This window comes from Hemitrygon akajei, chromosome 5, assembly GCF_048418815.1.
Source record: "Hemitrygon akajei chromosome 5, sHemAka1.3, whole genome shotgun sequence".
Classification (NCBI taxonomy): Eukaryota; Metazoa; Chordata; class Chondrichthyes; order Myliobatiformes; family Dasyatidae; genus Hemitrygon; species Hemitrygon akajei.
Genome location: NC_133128.1, coordinates 40,087,635 through 40,110,624, shown reverse-complemented (window position 1 = coordinate 40,110,624; position 22,990 = coordinate 40,087,635). Strand labels below are relative to the sequence as shown.

Genomic DNA, 22,990 nt, shown 5'->3' with positions numbered 1-22,990 from the left:
CAACAGAGGTTCACAGTGAGGCTCCAGGAAGACTAGAACACTGTCCACAAGAGATGGAAAAGTTGGAACTAAGTAGGTTTGTCAGTGATTGCTGCGGCAGTGTGACTCGAAGGGCCAGCTCTGTGCTGTTTCACTCATTAATTAGTTAATTAACATTTGCTGCCTATGAGTTAACATTAAGACGATAAAATACTGTAAACCTGGAAATAGATTCCCATTACATTGATAAATTGTTCACTGCATTTTGGGAGCACTAAACTGAATAAAACTCATTTTATATTAGTTTAATACTTAATACTCACCAAATCATTTTTCATTACAGCGGTGAGAAAAACTTGGAACTGTTGAATTTGTCTATCGGTACTCATGGACGGGAAGTTAACAAGTGTCTTGTTTATGTTCAGTGGACTATTCGTTACTTCTTCAACATCCTCACCTTCCAGCTGAGAAACAAGCATCAAATAACAGAATCAACAGGTTGCATAGTCAGTGAGATTCAGTAAGTTTTAATTAGAAACAAAATGGAAGCACAGCAGGATTTAGCTCATTATCTTGATTCCTAATATAACAACCTTGTCAAATCCTTCCCATAGTTCTATCCCCAATGCCCAGCAAATTCTCTCTCAACTACCTTTCAATTCCCTTCTAAAAGCTCCAAATGATTGCTTACATTGGGTTGAGGAAACTGCACATTCCAGCTTGTAACTCCTCCGAGTTAAAAGAAGTTCCCTCAAACATACTTTACTCAAAAATCTATTCCGCCTCCCCCCCCCTCCTCCCCCAGTCCTTGAACCATTTGCTAGTGGAACAGTTCCTCTCAATTTATCCCATTTAAACCAATTTGATCTTGTGCAACTTTTAAGTCTCATCTTAACCTTTACCCCAAGGAAAACAAAAGAAATTTGTCTGGTCTAAACTGATTAAAATGCCTCATGCCTTGAACTATTCTATAAATCTTTTCTCTACCTTCTCTAGGTATTCCTACCTTGCTTAAAGGCATGTTAAGTGACTAGAATTAGAATCAAATTGAAAACCATCCTTTCAATTTTAAACAGCATGTGTTGTTGCAGTACGGGAAATATAAATCGTCTAGTGCTGGCACTCTGATGTGCTTTACTGCAACAAAGACTTGTAATTATCTCGCTACTTTTTAAAATTCAAACAAACCCAATTAGTAATACTAGGATGAAGAACCAGTATCTTGGTTAGTGGGATTGAATTTTTGGAAGAACACATGGAGACACCTGAAATTCTGCAGATGCTGGAAATCTGGAGCAACACACACAACATGCTAAGGGAACTCAATAAATCAGGCAACTTCTATGGAGAGGAATAAAGAGTTGACATATCAGGCTGAGATGTATCATCAGGACTGGAAAGGAAGGAGGATAAGCCAGTATAAGACAGTAGGAAGAGGGAGAATAGCACAAGCTGTTGAGTCCAGGAGATAGAAAGTATGTAAAGTGGGTTGGGGAGGGGGATTGAAAGGAAATGATGTGAGTAGCTGGGAGGTGATAGGTGGAAGAGGCAAAAGGCTGAAGAAGAAGGAATCTGATAGGGGAGGACAGAGGGCGGAGTAGCAGAGATATATGGAGAGAAAATTGAGAGGCTTGGGGCCTAACTGCTGAAGGTGTGACCAACAATGGTAGGCAGGAGTGGAAAAAATAAGACACCAACAGTTGGAGGAAAGCAGTTTGTGGAATGGTCAGAATAGAGAGGGTTAGATGCAGAGAGATGGATGGTGCCGTGAAGAGATTTGAATACAATGATAAGAACTTCAAAATGGAAATGTTGAGGACAAATAATGGATGCAGGGCACTGAGTACAGAATAATAACTGAGAATTAGATTTTACCAAGGGACAGAGTTTCCTACTGAATTTTTGAAAAGATTACTAAACAGTTCCCAAGATGATGATATTACTTACCATTTTGTCTAGACTATGGATAAAAATAGAAATTGGTGGTTTCTGGCATATTCGGAATAGAAGAGGGGGTGGAGCTCAGAGACAAGGACATAACTGAGACTTCGTGGGGGGGATAAAGTACAAAAACAATCAGTGAAACACCTACAGACAAGGCAAGTAAGACGGATTGTCATAGAGGCAGCTGGGCAAATAGTATCAGTATTAGTGGCAAAGAAATTTGAGATAAAATTATGTTTGGGAGAAGTAGGGGTTACATGTAATTAACACAGATGGTGTGGAAGAAACCAAAGGTAATTGTTAGCTAATCACAAACAAGAGAAAGTCTGTAGATGCTGGAAATCCAAGCAACACTCACACAAAATGCTGGTGGAACTCAGCAGGCCAGGCAGCATCTATGGAAAAGAGTGTAGTCGATGTTTCAGGCTGAGAACGTTGACTCCTCTTTTCCATAGATGCTGCCTGGCTTGCTGAGTTCCTCCAGCACTTTGTGTGGTTATTGTTAGCTGCTCAAGATAGATGCAGAGAAAGTTCAGGTTAGAATTTGGTAGGGAGAAACCAATAGTTGGCTTTCCTTATCCGTGGGGGATTGGTTCTGGGAACCCCCAACCCGCGGATACCAAAATTCATGGATGCTCAAGTCCCTTATTTAACATGTAACAGTGTGGTGGTCTTTAGGACCCAACGGAACCCTGGACTTTATTTAACATGTCCCCGTGTAGTGGACATTAGGACCTGGCGGTGCAGCTCTGAATCCGCAGTGTTTCTGTTCACGAAAATAATCACGATCACGATTGAAAATAAGGTGGAAGTAATAACACCATCGGTCATTGGAAAAGCGTTAGGCGATAGTCGGTCAACGATCAGAACAATTTTAATGGAGAATGTGAAAGGCTCTGCCCTGATGAAAGCTAAAATTATTACTAAGCAACGCAGTGGTTAAATTATTGAAATACATATGTTTCTTAAGTGTTTTATATGCATAGGCAAAATATTACTATATACTAAGAAAAATATTTAACTAACTGATGCTAAATAATACCGGATGTACCTGTTCCGACTTCAAATCCAACTTAAAGACGGACTCAGGAATGGAACTCATTCATAACCTGGAGACTGCCTGTACTTTTAAGTCATTTCTAGATTACTTATAATACCTAATACAATGTAAATGTTATGTAAATAGTTGTTATTGTTACGTACCCGTGGGTATCTCGTGCCTGTCACATGACCATGATGTAATTGAGGCTATGCTGGGCATGATGTAGTGGTCTTGTGATGGTGGAGTGACGGAATTTTCCCGCCTGTGAGAGGTCATGTGGTAGGTTTTTTTCAACAGGGTATAAAAGGAGAACCCCTCCCTGTGATGTGTGGCAGTTCGTGGTTGAATTCGCCAGTGACTCCGTTCTGCGTATTCGATGTTATGACACAGTTTTGTTTTAAAGTGGAGTGTTACTTTCTGCCTTAAGTCTCAAAGGTTATTGCCGGCAGTTTTGCTACAATACTGCCAGTTCAGTCTAGTGGAGAGTGAAGATTTATTGAAGTTCGTGAAGCTGGAAGAATCGAGGAAAGTTGGTGTTGTCGGCTGTAAAGCAGGTTCGACCTTTATTTAATCTTTGTACAAGGAGTTAGTAACCTGTGTCCATGATAACTCCTGCTTTGCCAAAAGAGCAGAAAGAGCTGGACGCAGTTTCACCAAGGAAAGGTCAGTGCCTTTAAGCCGTTTTATTTCCTTCTTCATAAATCCTTTGATCAAGGCATACTTTGGCTGGGATCAGCAGTAACATCATGAAAGAGGATTTTATTACTTCAAGGGAAAGCCTCTCCTAAGTGACTGTGTAAATCATTTGGACTTTCGCATTACTACTTCCAAGAACTGTTTTCGCATTATCGCTTTACGAACTGTTCGAGCTGCTGTACTGCAACCCACTTCAGGTTAAGTTAGTCGTTTGTTTCCTTTTGGATTTTTCAGCAGTGTTTAATAAATGTTTTATTTGTTATAAAAAACCTGTCTCAGTTATATATTCATTGTTGCTGGATCGTAACACTATACTGTATTGTTTAGGGAAAGATGACAAGAAAAAATAATCTGTACATGCTCAAGCAATGAGTGCTGGAGAGAGAACTTCCGGGTTTTCCCGATCGCGGTTGGTTGAATCCACGCATACGGAATCCGCGGATAAGGAGGGCCGACTGTACTGGCTAGCTCACACTCACAGTATGACAAAAATTTCTTATACCCATAATAAAAGAAAGATAAGGTGGTTTAAAATAAAATTCACAAAGATTATAGCATAACCAACAGAATAAGATGTTGGAACTGTTAAGCAAGCTGCCTTCAGAAGAGCCTAACCTTTTATCATAACTTGTCTGGAAATGGAAAGAAATCAAGGATTACCAATAAATTCAAAGAGAACTTGGAAGTAGTTCATTTACCTACCGAGTCATTTAAAAAATAATCTACTGCTACACGGAATAACTGAGGCAAACAAACATGAAGGGTGTATTGATGGGATTGCATGAAGGCAATCTGGATCAGTGAGGCCATTCCATTTTTGTAATGAGGGCTGTACAATTAAGGGAAAAACCAGGATAGAGTTCAAGTTAAAACCTGAGATCCTGTGGAGTGCAGAAATGACCCATAGACAATGAAAAGTCAGTCTGGGTTTGACAAAATTAATCCATGTACTTTGAAGGTAACTGGGAGTACAAGGAAGTACAAATCAGAAAGAACATATCAAGACATTGTGCTAAATCACGGTTTCCCAAACTTTTATGCCGCAAACCCCTACTGAAGGGTCCGTGGACCCCAGCTTGGGAACCTCTGCGCTAAACGCAGCCTGGTGGAAAAGGAAGCACAATTAATCCACAGTTAGCTTGTGTTAAGGATCCCCAAAACGATCAGTTTTGCTAGCCAATCAGTAATAACAGCAGAGAAGTGAGATGTAATGGGGTGAAGTCCAATGAACAAGAATAGTGAACGTAAAAATAAAAATAATCAACAGGATCATTGCAGACAGGAGTACTGAAAGATTTAACTGCAGGGAGCAAGATGAATACAGCAAGTGGCAGAAGCAGCAGTATCTGGTTCAGTTGAAAGCAGATTGACTGAGGAACTCAAAAGGGCAAGGGAACTAAGGGGAAAAAACTGAAGAGCAGCCAAGGGGCAGAATTCATGACAGGCTACAGAACAGATCGAAGTTATTAAATAGAGTGTACTACATGCAGGATAGAATAACATATGGCTAGATCTGCAGCAGGCATATTAAATGGTTTCATGAACACTAACATTTGAACTTGTAGAGTAAGAAATTAATATTTGCAAATCTGGATCACAAAAGCACAGAACATGCTAGAATTGACAGTTATGAATTTAGCACCTATAAAGGAAACCATTTTACAGTCAGTTAGTTATTGAAGCTATAAATACTTAATCATATCCTTCTTTCTAGATTTCCAACTGTCTTGCCCTATACCTTCTAGTTATATTTTGCAATTTAACTGTAAAATATTTGTAGTGCAAAAAAAAGAGACCTACTTTAAAACCAAATGAGTTTGCATCTTCAGGTTGATGTTGTGCACTTGGTCCTTGTCTGAACGTGGCACCATCATCATTCAGAAACTCTGTGCAATCTGTTAAGATAGTAATGAGTTTGGTGAAAATTCCATTCAGTTCTGACCAGTACAAATACCTTTCTATAGGCAGGAGGACATTCTGCAGCAGAACACAATTTCCCGCAAGCGAATTTTCTTCCACATTTCCATTGAATTGGCTTGGCGCACAAGACTTTTACTTTATAAACAAATGCAGTTCTTCCAATGGAAATTTTAGTTTTAGTCACCTGTTACGAATGTGCCACAACTCTGAGGGGCCGAAGGGTACAAAGTAGCCCCCTCCTTTTCGAGAATCGCAAGATCGTTATTAATTCGGGTCTGGGATCCAGGAAATGAGAGAGAGACATCCAGAATACACAGGGTTTGGAATGTGTGTCCTGGCCCCAGAAAGGCGGAACCATTGATAACGGCCATTGTCTCTTGGAGACGGAATTGTGTATTGAGTACTGTACCATTCATTGAAGCCCTCAGGGAATGACCAGAGTGGGCTGGTTGAGGGATTGCATCATCCCAACCTGATTGACATCTGAGACCCCGTGAGTAAGGATAAAAGAGGGTCTGGGGAACAACCCCTTTAGATGCACCAGGAGAAACATATGAGACCGGTGGGGGCTTGTGTGTGTCCATCCTTGCCCGGATGACAAGTCTTCCACGGAACGGCCTCGCTAAAGGACGAATACGGATCAAGATCGGATAAAGGAAAGCTGGCAAGTTTCTAAAAATCTGTCACTCTCTCTCCAACCAAAAAGCTGCAGCCTGAATGAACTGAGTGACTTTTATATTTCCATCGGACAATACATTATCCCCTAGACAACGATAGAGCTATTTCTTATTGATTATTATTATACCCGCACTTTTAGATCTAGTATTGACGACGTATAGTATCTGTATGTTTGCATTGATATTATTTTTGTGTATTTTTACTAATAAATACTGTTAAAAATAGTACCATCAGACTTCAACGGACCTCTCTATCTTTGCTGGTAAGTGACCCAGTTACGGGGTTCGTAACGCACCGAGAAAACACTTATTTTTATCGAACAGTAGGGCACAGGGATAGGCCTGTTGACCCATGATGGGTGTGCCAAACATAATGCCAAATTTAACTCCCTTTTCAAAGCAAATTTCTTCTGCCTGTACATGAACCCGATCACTCCACTCCCCCATATTTATGTGTCTATCCTAAAGCCTCATAATTATCACTGTTGTACCTCATTCCAATACCACCCTCCGGAGCACCTACACCTCTCTGTGTTTCCCAAAGACAAAGGGTATTTTCTACTCTGGGAAGAAAGATTTTCCTATCTACCCTATCTATGTCCTTCTTAATTTTATAAACTTCTATCAGGTCTCCCCTCAGCATCAAAGTTCAAAGTAAATGTCATTATCAAAGTACATATGTACTATCATATACAACCCCGAGATTCATTTTTGTGTGGGCATACTCAGCAAATCTATAGAACAGCAATATAACAGGACCAATGAAAGATCAACCAAAGTGCAGAAGACAACAAACTGTGCAAATGCAAATATAAATAAATAGCAATAAATAATGAGAACTTGTGATAACAAGATAAAGAGTCCTTAAAGTGAGATTATTGGTGTAGGAACATCTCAATGGATGGGCGAGTGAATGTCGTTATTCCCTTTGTTCAAGAACCTGATGGTTGAGGGGTAATAACTGTTCTTGAACCTGGTGATGTGTGTCCTGAGACTCTTATACCTTCTGCCTGATGGCAGCAGTGAGAAAAGAGCATGGCCTAGGTGTTGAGAATCCCTGATAATGGATGCTACCTTCCTACAACAGTGTTTCATGTAAATATGCTCAATGGTTGGGAGGGCTTTAAAGTGAAGAGCCAATGAGAAGGCATCTACTGTGGACCTGTTTCTCCGGTATGCAAATTGGAGCGGATCCAAGTCGCTACTCAGACAGGAGTTGATGTGTTTCATCACCAGTGTCTCTAAACACTATCACTGTGGATGTGAGTGCAAACGGGCGAAAGTCATTGAGGCAGATCACCACACTTTTCTTTGGCACTGATATAATTGAAGCCTGCTTGAAACAGGTGGGTATGACACACCAGTCAGTTGGTCAGTTAGTACACGGCCAGGTACCTCATCTAGTCTGGATGTTTCCTTTAGCTTCACGCTCCTGAAGGCAGCCCGCACTTCAGCTTCAGATACTGAGATCAAAGGATCATCAGGATTTGTGGGAGTTTGTGATGGTTCCTCCATGTTCTGATGGTCAAAGCCAGCATAGAAGGCAATCAGCTCATCTGGAAGCCAAGCCCAGCTGCCATCATGTCACTTGATTTAACTGTGCAGAGGTTTATAGCCCTCAAACCCTGCCACAGCTGTCGAGCATCCCTCATTGAGTTTGGTCTGGAATCTCCACGTCGCTTGTGAGATGGCTTTCCAGAGATCATACCTGCATCTCTCGTAGCGTTCTTGGTCTTCAGACTTGAATGATCTGGCCCTCAGCAAATTTTAGATCTCATGGTTCATCCAAGGATTCATGGATCATGGTTCATGGGGAAGACTGAACGATTTAGTGAGACACACTCATCTACAGCTGTTTCAATAAAGTCTGTTACAACCCTGGTGTATTCATTCAGATCTCTACCTGAGCACTTGATCACAGCCCTGTCCACTGACTCAAAGCAATCCTGTATCGTTCGTTCCTCTGCCTCCCGCGACCACTTCTTAGTTGTCCTAATGTCTGTAGCCTTGCTTTTTAGGCTCTGCTTGTAGGAGGAGGAGGACAGCCAAGTGATCTAAATTACCAAAATGTAGTCTGGGCAAGGAACGGTAGGCATTCCTTATCTTAGTATAGCAGTGACGTAGTGTGTTGGGACCTCTGGTGCTACAGGTTATGTGCTGGTGATAATTGGGCAGGAATTTCTTCTAACAAACCTAGTTGAAGTCTCCAACTATAATTTGAAATGGGCTATTTTTTGTCTGCAGGCGATATCATGTGCTTGCTTATAGTCAGCCGCTGACTGTAAATAATCTGCGATCAGGATCACAGATGAGAACTCCTGAGGCAAATGGAATGGTCTATATTTGACCATTAGGTGTTTCAAGTTGGGAGAAGACGAGTTTGACAGAACCGGCACGTGAGAGCACCAATGAGAACTGACTATAAAATATATGCCAGCTCCCTCTGCCTTACCCGAGTCCTCAGTTTGATCCATCCTGAAAATCGAAAATCATAAATCTTTCTCGTCTTACTGCTGCATCCACTGTGACAGCAGTTAAACAAGTTTTGATATGGCAAACAATTGAAAGGTTTCTCATGTGCCTCTGATACAACAGTCTTTCCTTCAGATTGTCAGTTTTATTCTCCAGCATCTGCACATTCAACAAGATGCTGGAGAGAGGAAGCCTCATCAGCTCCGGATTTCAGCCTGGCTTGGATTCCCCATCTCCTGCCATGGTGATGAACCTTAAAGGCACTGCACCTGACTGGTCCAGGCTCTTCAGTCAATCGTGAGATATGAAGATCATTGAGATAATTTGAAAGTCCATTGTTAAGAGGAAATTTACAAGCTGCAGATTGCAGCAAAAATAATTCAAAAAGTATAAGGCGAAATTTAGAACAATTTTCTGCAACCTACAAAAAGTTGCCCGTGATTGCTGGCACCATGCTGAAGTTGGATAAACTCCAGAGAAAACAGCCAAGTTTGTCCAACCTCTCTTTATAGCTAATGCTCTCAAAACTAAGCAGCACCTTGGTAAACCTTTCTGCACCCTTTCGAAAGCCTCCATATCCTTCCTGAAATGGGTAACTAGAATTGCAAAGAGTTCTCGAAATATGGCCTCAAAGTTTTACAGCTGCAACATGACTTCCTTACTCTTGTAGTCAGTGACCTAATCTATGAAGACAAGCATGCCGTAAGTCTGCTTACCACCCTGTCTGCTTGCATGGCTGCTTTTAGTGATTTGGACCCCCAAATCACTCTGTATATCTCATCCAGTTCTCATCCATGCCGGGTCTTCGCACAATTCCCTCCAACCTTCCCCTTTCTGAGGGAGAACATTCTGTCATCTGTAAGGGCTTCACCTTTGTCCCCATATCTGCACCCGCTAAGACGCCAAACTTCACGCCTTGTTCTTTGGCAAAGACCGTTCTGTCTGTACCAATGGCCCCTTCTCCTGTCTTCAACCATTCTCCACACTTCACGCACTCTTGATTTTTTTCCAATCTCTTTAAGCTCCCTGGTCCCGATTGTCTCATCTTCTCTATGGATATCCAGTTCCTATACACCTCTATTCCCCATCAGGAGGACCTTAAAGCTCTTGCTTCTTTCTGGACAATAGACCTAAGCAATTCCCCTCCACCACCTCTCCTCCATATTTTGGAAGTGATCCTTAACCTCAGCAATTTCTCCTTTAGCTTCTCCCACTTGCTTCAAAGCCAAGGTGTAGCCATGGGCTTTTCGACTGCTATGTGGAACAGTCCATATTCCAAGCCTACACTTGCATTGCTCCCCAGTTCTGCCTAGGTTACATTGATTACTGTATTTGTGTGGCTTCCTGCACCCGTGCTGAGCTCATCAATTTGCTTTCACCCTCCACCCTGCCTTCAGATTTACCTGGTCCATTTCTGACACCTCTTTCCCCTTTCTTGATTTCTGTCTCCATCTCTGGAGATAGTTTAACTACTAATATCTTTTAGAAATTCACTGACTCTCACAGCTATCTGCACAATACCTCGTCTCACTCTGCTGCTTGTAAAAATGATTCCCTTTTCTCAGTTCATCTCCGCTGTATCTGTTCTCAGGATGAGGCTTTTCATTCCAGAACAACTGAGATATCCTCTTTCTTCAAAGAAGAGGGCTTCCCTTCTTCTACCATCAATGCTGCTCCCACCTACATCTCTTCCATTTCACACACGTCTGCTCTCACCCCATCCTCCTGCCGCCACACCAGGGATAGGGTTCCTCTTGTCCTCACCTACCACTCCACTAGCCTCCACGTCTAACATGTAATTCTCCTTAACTTTCACCATCATCAATGGGATCCCACCACCAGGCAAAACTTTCCCTCCTCCCCCATTTTCTGCTTCCTATGCGACTCCCTTGTCCACTCGATCTTCCCCACTGATCTCACTCCTTGCAAGGAGAACAAGTGCCACGCCTGCCTCTACACCCCTCCCTCACTACCATTCAGGGACCCCTAACAGTCCTTCCAGATGATGTGATACTTCACCTGCCAGTCTGTTGGTGTCATCTACAATACCCGGTGCTCCCCATGTGGCCTCCTGTATATCTATGAGACTCGATGTAGATTGGGAAGCACCTAGAAAAGACGGAATATCCGAGTGGCCACCCATTTCAATTCTACTTCCCACTCCCATTCCGACAGGTTGTACTGCCAGGATTGAGGGCACACTCAGATTGGAGGAGCAACACCTTATATTCCATCTGCATAGCCTCCGGCCTGATGGCATGAACATCGATTTCTTAAACTTACGGAAATTGCCCCCTCTTCACTGTTCCCCATTCCCATTTCCCTCTCTCACCTTATCTCCTTACCTGTCCATCTCCTCCCCTCTTCCCTTCCTTTCAGAGTCGCTCTTCTCCAGCCCTTTATCTCCTTACCAATCAACTTCCCAGCTCCTTACGTCACTCCTCCCCCCCATCTTCTGTCACTTTGTACTTCTTCCCCTCCCCCCCACCTTCTTACTCTGATATCTCCCCTTCCTTTCCGGTCCTGATGAAGAGTCTTATCCCAAAACATTGACTCTTTGCTCTTTTCCATGGATGCTGCCTGGCCTGCTGAGTTCCTGCAGCATTTGTGTGTGTGTGAATGCTGCTAAAGGTACTGTTGTTGACGGTATATGTTCCCCTTACATTTGACCTCTAAAGTGCAATGCCTCAGACCCTATCAGCCATTTCTCCACCTATTTATTTAACTGTAACTGATCTGCATCCTTCAATAGCCCGCTAAACTACTGTCAACTCTAGCAATTGCTGTGTCTGGAAAATCAGTAACCCAACCCACCTATCAGTTTCATCCAAGTCATTTATATAAATCTCAGAAACAACAGAGCATTTATCCCTGCAGTTAGACCTCCTGCCAACGGCATATCCAAACTACCAAGTCACCGTGGATCCCATGCACTTCAATCGTCTGAATCAGCCTGCCATAATACATTCTTCACAATTATTGATTTAATTTGTTCCAATCATTTAGAATAATCTGCTGCAAAACAACAATATTTCATGACATGTGTCAGTGATAATAAAACCTGATTCTGATTGTGTGTTTCTACATCTCATAATAAAAATGACAGAACTGATTCATAAAAATAAAACACAAGAAATTGTTCAGCAGTAAATGAGCAACTAAGGGGAAAGTTATCACCTCTTCATCTTCAACTTGCCTTTCCTTAAGGAGGCATAGCATTCTCAGATGTTCTTTATGTATGGTGTTGACCTTTAACTCAATCCCTGTCTGCCGGCTCCAGAGGGTGCCACTGTCTCACAGCCAGTGGAAAAGGTTTGAACTCCACTGCTGTATGGTGGAGATTGTGCATTCTGCCATTATGGTTTCTCTCACGTGCTGAACCTGCTTCCCTGATCTTAAAGCTGTGCTGGCAAATTAAATGGCTGTTATAACTTGCGTCAGCCGTTGATAAAAGGCTGGCGAATCCGAAGTATAGCTTAGAGGGAGGGCCAGATGTACAGAAGCCTGATGTCCCCACCACAGATTCAACAGCAGCTGCTTCCCTTCAACAAACTGTAATCAGTACAGTTTAGCAACACTGGGACCAGTTTGATAACTTTGCACTGAAACTTTAAACTTTGTTTTTTTGTTATCATTGTGTTCTTGTAAAAAATTATGTTTTTCCTTGAGAATGATGCTATGTGCCTATGATCCTGCAAGTAAGTTTTGCAATGCACCCATGCATACACGTACTTGTGCATATTAACAATAAACTTGACTACGACTTTCAATAAGTCGTAGAAGGAAACTAATGGATATGGTCTGAGAGCTAGAATAGACATAATGGAAAAATCACAAGAAAAATTAAGAAAAAATACAGATTTTGCCAAGAAATCTTGGTAAAATTGTCGAGCTCAAGCTAAGGCAAGTGGTTCAACAATGAGTTGTGAAAAAGTGTAGGAAGTGATATTGAAATATTCATTGTTTTTCTGAGAAATGGGATGAGAAAAAAGGGCCTGAATAGGACTGAAAGAAAGAACGTTCTCACAGTCATGCACTTGATCTGGGGGAGGTGAATGGAATGTGCGGTGTGGCATGAAAACAAGTTCTGCCAGGTAAATGGAGCTGGTGGTGGAGCGAACTTATTGTGCCTGTTGGAGGAAAGGCCCTTAAGCTGAACTGCTGACGGGATGCTGGTGCAGAGGGATTCAATACCCGTAGTGAAAAAAAGCCAGCTGGGACTGGGAAAAGTGAAAACGGTTAAAGTGACGACAGTATCAGAAATGTAACTCAGAACGGGCTCAGGGGAACACTGTTGCCCTCAGTAAAGAGAAGGCATTTCACTGAACAGTTTAATTGACATTGAGAGATTGGGTTCATAGTTTGTTCTGTCTTCTCTCCTTTCAATTGTCTACCAATTTGTTGCCTGAGTACTGACCTTTCTATTCGAAGCATTGGATTATCTCTATTCTGTCTAAACATGCTAAACATGTCAACTATTTAAATTTTTACTAATTTTATATTTTCCAACTAAATTTTTTCTCAGCTTCCTCTGTTCTGAAGCAAACACCCCAGACTAACCAGTCTTTCCTCATATCTACATTGCTAAATCTAGACTACACCTTTGTAAATCTCGTTGCAATCACCTTTGCAATCACAAGCTTTACGAGATGTGTCAGATCAGACTTGTATGCAATGTCCCAGTCCTGGCCCTCCATACCCTACCCTTACCATCCATGTACCTATCCAAGTGTCTCTTACACATTGACAACAAGCTCATGGGCATCACTTGCGCTGGTAACTCGTTCCACACTTCAGCGACCTTCTGAGTGAAGTTTCCCCTCATGTTCCCCTTAATGGAAAACTTTTCATCTTTCACCCTTAATCCATGACCTCTAGTTGTAGTCCCATCCAACCTCAGTGGAAAAAGCTTGCTTACATTTACCCTATCCACACCCCCCCCCCCCCATCCTCCTCTCACATTCACTGGTCCAACTTTGATTTATTTTTCCTTTCCCTCATCTTCCGATCTCCCAGAGGTACCACACATTCCCCCACTACACTCATTTCACTTCCCCGCTTCCTATTCCCTTTCTACTTTTCCTAGCTTTGATGAGAGGATAATGATCTGAAATGTGAACCTGCTTCACTCTCAACTGTCAATGCCTGACCTGCTGAGTATTTCCTGCGTATTTTTATTGCACAACCAGGGAACTGACTCAAAGTCAAATAACCAGTGATTGCGAATGGTTGTTTGCTCAAACTAAGATTGATGTTGGTGTTCCCCAGGGGTCAGTACTGGAAATTTTGGGTGTTTTGATATTCATTAATAATTTAAATGGATGCACAAGATAGAAATTTCCAAAATTTACAACTGAAGTAAAGGTCGAATGTGTACTAAGCATTGCAACAGGCTCAGTCTCCTTAGGTTGGCTGAGGAGACAGATGAGTGACAAATGAATGTTAATATGGAGAATTGTGAGGAGATACACTTCGGTACAAAGAGGAGAAACTACGTAAAGCAAAAGGCATATTATTTAAGGAGAGTGCAGAAAACCGGGACCTATGTGCAAATGTACATTATAATTTTGAAAGTACCAGTGCGTAATGAACATTTTCAATTTTACTACATGTGAAGACATAAATGCGCAGCACCTGGGAAATTTTGGCTGAGTCTATATATAAAACTCAGAGTAGTCACATGGGAAATACAGTGTTCAGTGTTTCTCACCCAGGGGTCCAAGAGAGTGCAAACAGAATGAAGAAAATTAGCTTTCAGATTAGACAAGCAAAGCTTGTCATAGATCAGAGTGATGAAAGGTGATTTGGTAAAGTGTACAAAATCTAACCAGTTTTACATGAGATAAAATAGTGACAAATTATTCCATAAGTGTATGAGTTCACCACTGCAGGGACACATTTGAAATTTTCCTGGAAGGATATGATGGGAATAAAAGGATAACTTTTACTTTTTAAATCAGATGTTAGGTAGGATCTGGAAGTCATTGTCCATAGAGATGGTGGAAATAAAATTGATCAGGTCAGTCATGATCATAAGATATAGGAGCAGAATTAGACCATTCAGCCCATCAAGTCTGCTCCACCATTTAATCATGACTGATTTAGTTTCCCTCTCAACCCCATTCACCTGCCTTCTCTCCATAATCTTCACACTCTCACTAATCAAGAATCTATCAACCTCGTCCTTAAGTATACCCCGATGACTAGGCACAGCCACAATGAGTTCCACAGACTCACCACCCTCTGACTAAAGAAATTACTCCATCTTAGTTTGAACCCACAATAATATTGCCTCAAGGTGAAGTTCAACCACAAAGTGCACTTTCTGCAATCTTTCATCAAAGTCTGACACAAGTTTAGGGAAACACATGTCATCTTTCAGCAAAGGCATTTTGACTTTCTAAGCTAAGTTCAGTATACAACCTGCATTTCCTTCAAACTTGCTCTGGGCCAGGGGTTTCCAACCTTTCTTAAGCTAAGGACTAATTCCAGTAAGCAAGGGGTCTGTGGACCCCAGGTTGGAAATCACTGCTCGTGACCATCTTCTATTATTGTGTTTTATCATCAAAAGTTCAAGGCAAATTTATTATCAAAGTACATATATATCACTGTGTCCTACCTTGAGGCATTCACAGTAAATACACCGAATCAATGATAAACTACATACGACAAAGAACCAATCCACACAAAATAACAAATTGTGCAAATATAGAAAGAAACCAAGAAGAAGTTGTCATTGCAATACTGGCTTTATATTCTTGCGGTCTGCTCTGCGTTTGAGACTAAATACAGACTCCATGATTCCTAGGGAGAAAATTTTCGTTGGCTAGGAGAAAATTTTCGTTGTGTTTTTAAATGTCTTTCCAAATGTTTTAACATTATGCCCCACTGTAACCTTCGTCTATAGTCTCCAAAACTGTGTTAATTCAGCTCTTTCTACAGACATCCAGATAATTTCAGATTAAAATCATATAAACATAATCATATAATGGTAGGAATCTGGTACCTGGCTGTCAAGCACACTCCAACATTTAAAAAGATCAGGTCTGAGGTGTTCATAACCTCAACTCCACATTCCCATCTACCCCAGTAAAATTCTACCCCCCCCCCCCAATCAATTCACTAACAGTACCTTAAAAACACTCAAAGATACTGCCTCCACTGCCCTTTGAGGAAGAGTTCTAATGCCTCACTGTTGGGGGGGGGGGTAGAGAAATCACTTCTGCAGTATCTTAAATGGGCAATACCTTACTTTTAAACAGGAACCTCTTGTCCTTGATTCTCCCATGAGAAACATCCACAGTCAGTTTGTAAAGACCTCTCAGGTTCTTGGATATTTCAATCAAGTCACTTCTCAGTCATCTAAATTCTAATGGATACAAGCCGAGTCTGTCCTTGGAGGCAACTTGACCACCTCGGTCATCAGGGTAGCAAACCTCCGAACTTCCTATATGTTAACGTCTTTTCTTTGAGAAGATCGATACTTCAGTGCATTTTAGGTGTGGGCTCAAAAATACTCCATACAACTAGAGCACACTGAAGTTCCATTTCACCAGCTATACACAATAGATTATTAGCGCTCTGTATTTACAAGACGTGTACTAGGACACACAGATCCCTCTGCATCACAGAAATATTTTCCATTTCAGTCTACTCTGTAACTGTGGATATTTACTCCACTACTGCTACTTCTACTTCATCTAGGTCTTGCCTCTGATTTACTTGCTTGTTGAATTACCATCATTCAAGGGAATAGAAGATAGCCTAAGAACTCAGATCAGCCAAAAATCACTGTTCTGAAGATCTTCTCAAAGGATCGTCACCTTGTTGCGGCGGGGAGACTTGTGAGTCCACAAGACCACAAGACCGATACCGTCTGGAGTTCAGCCATCTGGCTCTTAGCACCTGGTTCTCAGCAAAGATCGATCCAACCAAGCCCTCGAAGGTGGAGCTGCCGGAAGATGATGACACATCACAATGGCAGAAGAAGCCTGCTGCAGTGAAGGGTCCAAGACATCTTGCATTCCACACTGCTGAACCCTGACCCCCACCTTAAACAAAGTCACGCACAGGCATACTCCATTGACAATTACTTGGGTCGAGTGATCACACTCGGGTGATGCAGGGTCATCAATCTGAAATGTTAACTCTGTTTCCCTATGCACGTATAATGCTTCACTGACTGAGCATTTTCAGTACTCCTGGGTTTTTTTTTGTTATGCTTTTTTTAAAGTCTTTCATTTCCCACTAATTACAAAAGAAGTTAAATAAAACTTAATAAAAACACAAAATGCTGGCAGAACTCAGCAGGCCAGACAGCATCTATGGGAGGAGGTAGTGACGACATTTCAGGCTGAAACCCTTCAACAGGAGTGAAGTAACATGGGGTAAGGGGGAGGGGCAGGGGTATCAACAGAGGTTGATAAGGCCACACGCAGGTCGATGGAGCAATTCCTTATCTCCCGCCTAGGTAGCCTCCCACCTGCCAGCATGAACATCCAACTCACAGACCTCCGTTGATACCCCTGCCCCCCCCTTACCCCATCCCTATCTATAATTTTAGTCTGGTTCTCTTTCTCTTTCCCCCCTCACTATAATCTCCCCCCAGCCCTACCTTTCTTTCTCTCTTATTTCCCATAATTCTCCACCTTCCCCCTAGCCCATTTCCCTCCAGCCTATCACTTCCCAGCTCTCTACTTTATCCCTCCCCCCACTTCTCATCCCCCCTCGACCATCCCATGTAACTTCACTCCTGATGAAGTGTTTCAGCCCGAAACGTCATCACTACCTCCTCCCATAGATGCTGTCTGGCCTGCTGAGTTCTGCCAGCATTTTGTGTTTTGATTTATTTCCAGCATCTGCAGATTCACTCGTGTTGCCTTTAAATAAAACTTATTTAGTGAGTGATGAAATTAAATAAAAACACAATTCATGGAAACAGCATATTATTGTTCACTGATCCAGTATCTCAAATGTAATGATCTACATTTCCCTATGCTTATTTCAAAACTGAGAATGGCTTTTAAATGTCACTTTTGCATAGCTACATTAAAATTGTCTGTCTGGGTTACATGATTAGGTCCTGGTTGAATCTGGATCTTTTTATGACTCAGGGAGGTGTCACCACCGATGCATAATTTCTGCATTGTCCTCATGGGCAGGGATAGCATACTCCACCTATGAATCCAGCTGCACCTTTGCTGGTGCAAATTAAAACTGGGATAGTATTCCAGGTGGTGGTGGTTGGGGTGGGGGAGGGCAGTTGCTGTGAATAGCCACATGACAGGGGTGATAGGGTAGAAGCCCTTATAACACATAAAAAGCCTCTCAATCATCCAGCCAAATGACGGAAAATGGGTCAGCGCTGACATTCCTTTTTTATGGAAAGACGCAGACAGAGCAGACCCTTGCAGTCCGAGCCACGCTGCCTAGCAACCCACTGATTTAACCCTAGCCTAATTTCAGGGCGGTTTACAATAACCGATGAACCTACTAACCAGTACGTCCTTGGACTGTGGGCGTAAACGGGATTGCCCAGAGGAAACCCACACGCAAATGGGAAGAACACACAACTTTCCTACAGAGGACGCCGGAATTGAACTCCAATGTCCCAAGCTGTAATTGCTTTACTACTCTACCTTGGTGCTATGACCTTTTTGATCTACATACACCACAACAAACATGAAACTAACACCAGTTCAGACAGCCTAGATTCAGCCAGCTCTCCCACTGATCATGTGGATTTTACTGCCATACCACAAGAATGTGGGCTGGTGGGTTTATTAACGTCACTGGAAATTGCTCCTTGCACGCAGGCAAATGGTAGAATCTGAGGAAGGGGGTGGGGGAAGGATATGAACTTGATGGTAATGGTGGGGGGGGGGATTATAGGAAAAGTAAATGGGGGCAAGGGTGGGAGTTCTGGTGGAACAGCACTGTTAACGAACCAAAATAATCTCCAAAATCATATGGAAATACTCCAGTTATTTTATTCTTCATTCAGAAGAGCGCTAAATAGCAACACTTTCACGTCTGAAGCACTGCAAACTAAACAACATGTTCTATTATTTCTTTTTAAGATTCTGGCCGCCAGCTGTACACTGTGCTTAAGAGTTTCGAGCCCTAGTACTTCAAGCCAGGAAACAAAGGGCTCCTGCTCGGATGGGAACAAAGAATACAGGATCTCCTCGCAGAATCTGGATCTCGCTTCCAAGGATTGAAGAGCAGTTGCACATGAATTTCACACTGGAACTGCTTCCTGCGGCAAGGCCTCGGTCCGAAAAGGCACTGTTCACTTCTTTCGAATCTGCTCCAGCATTTTGAGTGTATTACTGTGAGTTCCAGCTGCTGCAGATTTTTTCCCCTCGGTGATTCATCCCCTCGGTCGCCAAATGTAGGCAAAAATACTTGATTCTAATTATAACTAGCTGTTGGTTGAGTTAGAGGAAGCTCACGTGAACAATTCAGTTACTATGCAAGTTAAACCTCGCCATTTGACACAAAAGTACACGGGAAAATTACGACATAAGACGCAAAGCTTTTACCTTCTCGAGCCATAATTCCTCTCGGAGACCTTCAGTAGAGAGTTACAAACCACTCTTTCCGGCTTAGTTTTGCTTCCTGATACAAATGCGAAACAGACCGTCATCAACGAGAAACGAATGCGACCGAGCCACTTATGTTTTATGTAAACATGAGCCAACCCGCAGACGTAGTTGTAAAGGGATCTTTGCACCAGCGCAGATGCGAAAGCTCGGCTGTATTAAGATCTTCTAAAGTTTGTAGTGGATTGAAGCTTTATGTATCAATATTAAAGGATTGGGGGGGGGAGAAAATTTAATGTGTTTAATTAACGCGATGTATTTAATTCACATGGCGTAGTAATGTGGAGGAAGGGCGGACGGCATGAAAGCCACTGACCAGAGCTACACTGTACACGCAGATTACTGGAGGAACTCAGCGGGCAAACGAGCAAAGGGCGGACGTTTCGGGCCGAGTCCCTCCATCTGGATCAGTTACACTGGAAACGGCGACCAGAACTGAGCGGCCGAGGGCGGCCATACAAAGGGGGAACTTGCGGATGCTGGAAATCCAGAGGAACACCCACAAAATGTCGGAGCTCAGGCAGCAATGATGGAAAAGTCGGGTCTTTATTCCTACACCGATGCCGAGTTCCTCCAGCATTTTGGAGTGGTCCATATTTTGCTGAGTGCCCCCTGCCTCGGGACTCGGAAGGGAAGTGAGGGAGGGGTGAGGCATTCGGCGGTAGGAAACGGGTTTTTTTAAATTGGGCGGAGGATGGTAGTGTCGGATGTTGGTCATCGCCAGACTAGACAAAATACAACAATCAGGAGAAAAATCTGCTTATATGGAAATCCCAAGCAGCGCACACACACACACAATGCTGGAGGAAGTCAGCAGGCTGGGCAGGATTTATGGAAAAGGAATACGATCGGCGCTTCGGGCTGAGACCCTTAATCAGGACCGGAAAAAAGACGAGTCAGAGTAGGAAAGTGGGAGGAGGCGAGGAAGAACCACAAGGTGATAGGTGAAACCGGGAGGGGAGGCAGGGGTGAAGTTACGAGCTGGGTTGAGTTGTTTGGGGAAAGAGATACAGGCCTGGAGAGGGGGAATCTGATAGGAGAGGACAGAAGGCCATGGAAGAAAGAAAAGGGAGAGAGGCACCAGAGGGAGGTGGGGGCAGGTAAGAAAATAAGGTGAGATGGGGAATGGTGGGCATTACTGGAAGTTCGAGAAATCGATGTTTATGCCATCAGGTTGGAGGCTACCCAAACGGAATATAAGGTGTTACTCCTTCAAACTAAGTGTGGCCTCTCCAGCTTATCTACTGATGTCTGTTATAAACCCACTGATTCTCACAGCTACCTGGACTGTACGTCTCCAACATGTTGCTTGTAAAATCCCCAATCCCTTCTCTCAGTTCCTCTGTCTGCTGCAGCTGCTTTTGGGATGAAGTTGACAGTACCTCCAGTTGAACTCTGACTTTGTGTGTGTTTCCCCTAGCTGTCATTCTGTGGTTTTGTATTGCCATGTGCTCCTGCTCTACTCCGGCCCCTGTATTACTGAGTACTCCGTCTCTCGTCTGTTTCTCATTATTACCTGTTTTGCTGCCACCTGTGTCTCATTGTGCTCCACCTATCATCTGCCTCTGTTTATTGCTCAGTGTATTTCAGTCCTGTGTTTTCACCTGTTTGTTGCTAGATTGTGCCAGTGAATTTTCCTGAGCCTTTCCGGCATTCGTAACAGTACTCTGTCTGAATATCGACTCTGCCTGTTTCCCGATTCCTGGTTTTTGGATTTCTCTGAATGTTTTGATCTCTGCCTGAACTTTGACGCTGACTTTGTTCACACCTCGGGATTTGTTACTCAATTAATATCACTGTGTGCACGGTACTGGGTCTGTGATTGGATCCCTGCTCCAGCATCCCGACAGAAGTGTTGCATCCCAGAACTAAGGAAATACCCTCCTTCAAAGAAAGGTACTTCCCTTGCTCCAGCATCACCGCTGCCCTGAACCACATCTCTTCCATTTCGCTCATGTCTGCCCTCACCCCACCAGGGATAGGATTCCTCTTGTCCTCACCTCCCACTCCACCAGCTTCCACATCCAGCACATAATTCTCTGCAACTTTCACCACCTCTAATGGGATCCCACCACTAAGCACATCTTTCCCTCTTCTTCCCCCCCCCCCCCCCACCCCTCTCTGCTTTCCACTCTACTCCCTATGCAACTCCCTTGGCCATTCATCCTTCCCCACTGATCTCCCTCCTGGCACTTATCCTCACAAGTGGAACTTGTGCTACACCTGCCCCGGCACCTCCCTCTGTACAATTCAGGGCCCCTGACAGTCCTTCCAGGTGAGGTGACATTTCACCTGTTAGTCTTTTGGGGTCATTTACTGTATCTAGTGCTCCCAGTGTGGCCTCCGGTATATCGGTAAGACCTAACGCATATTGGGAGACCACTTCAACAATCATCTACACTCTGCCAGAAAAAGCGGGATTTTCCAGTGGCCACCCATTTTAATTCCACTTCACATTCCCATTCTGACATGTCAGTCCATGACCTCGTCTACTGTGGCAATGAGGCCACACTCAGGTTGGAAAAGCAACACCTTGTATTCTGTCTGGATAGCCTCCAAACTGATGGCATGAGCATCGATTCCTCGAACTTGCAGTAATCAGAATCAGGTTTATTATCACCGGCATGTGTTGTGAAATTTGTTAACTTAGCAGCAGCAGTTCAATGCCGTACATAATATAACAGAGAGAAAAAGTTATAAAGAAAATAAAACATAATAATAAATAAACAAGTAAATCAATTACATATTGAATAGATTATTTAAAAATGTGCAAAAAGAGAAATACTGTATATTAAAAAAGTGAGGTAGCGTCCGAGTGTTCAATGTCCATTTAGGAATCAGATGGCAGAGGGAAAGAAGCTGTTCCTGAATTGCTGTGTGTGCCTTCAGGCTTCTGTACCTCCTACCTGATGGTAACAATGAGAAAAGGGCATGCCCTGGGTGCTGGAGGTCCTTAATAATGGACGCTGCCTTTCTGAGACACCGCTCCCTAAAGATGTCCTGGGTACTTTGTAGGCTAGTACCCAAGATGGAGCTGACTAGATTTACAACCTTCTGCAGCTTCTTTCGGTCCTGTGCAGTAGCCCCTCCATACCAGACAGTGATGCAGCCTGTCAGAATGCTCTCCACAGTACAACTATAGAAGTTTTTGAGTGTATTTGTTGACATGCCAAATCTCTTCAAACACCTAATAAAGTATAGCTGTTGTCTTGCCTTCTTTGTGACTATATCAATATGTTGGGTCCAGATTAGATCCTCAGAGATCTTGACACCCAGGAACTTGAAGCTGCTCACTCTCTCTACCTCTGATCTCTCTGAGGATTGGTATGTGTTCCTTCGTCTTACCCTTCCTTAAGTCCACAATCAACTCTTTTGTCTTACTGACATTGAGTGCCAGGTTGTTGCTGCGACACCACTCCACTAGTTGGCATATCTCACTCCTGTACACCCTCTTGTCACCGCCTGAGATTCTACCAACAATGGCTGTATTGTCAGCAAATTTGTAGATGGTATTTGAGCAATGCCTAGCCATACAGGCATGTGTATACAGAGAGTAGAGCAGTGAGCTAATCACACCCGAGTTGCGCCAGTGTTATTCGTCAGCAAGGAGGATATGTTGTCACAAATCCGCACAGATTGTGGTCTTCTGGTTAGGA

General features: G+C 43.0%; 2 protein-coding genes across 5 annotated transcripts in view; one reads left to right on the top strand and one right to left on the bottom strand.

The window, feature by feature from the left end:
- The window catches only part of LOC140727662 (E3 ubiquitin-protein ligase DZIP3-like), a 94,551-nt gene extending 74,772 nt beyond the window's left edge, over window positions 1–19,779 (bottom strand). The window contains exons 1-4 of one of the 2 annotated variants that reach the window (XM_073045298.1): window positions 19,651–19,779; window positions 19,275–19,350; window positions 5,462–5,556; window positions 303–443 (exon numbers count right to left, since the gene is read on the bottom strand). In XM_073045298.1, the coding sequence (XP_072901399.1) occupies window positions 303–443; window positions 5,462–5,556; window positions 19,275–19,287 (249 nt within the window). In that variant the 5' untranslated portion in view covers window positions 19,288–19,350; window positions 19,651–19,779. Of the gene's footprint in view, window positions 1–302; window positions 444–5,461; window positions 5,557–19,274; window positions 19,412–19,650 lie in introns of those variants that run through there. The other variant, XM_073045299.1, reaches the window with a different exon arrangement.
- The window catches only part of LOC140727663 (SH2 domain-containing protein 1B-like), a 225,657-nt gene that overhangs the window by 111,585 nt on the left and 91,082 nt on the right, over window positions 1–22,990 (top strand). For 2 of the 3 annotated variants that reach the window (XR_012098895.1, XR_012098894.1), the window contains exon 3: window positions 18,810–22,547. The exons of the other annotated variant lie outside the window; for it this stretch is intronic. The gene's annotated coding sequence lies outside the window, so the exon portion shown is untranslated. Of the gene's footprint in view, window positions 1–18,809; window positions 22,548–22,990 lie in introns of those variants that run through there. 3 annotated transcript variants of the gene reach the window in all.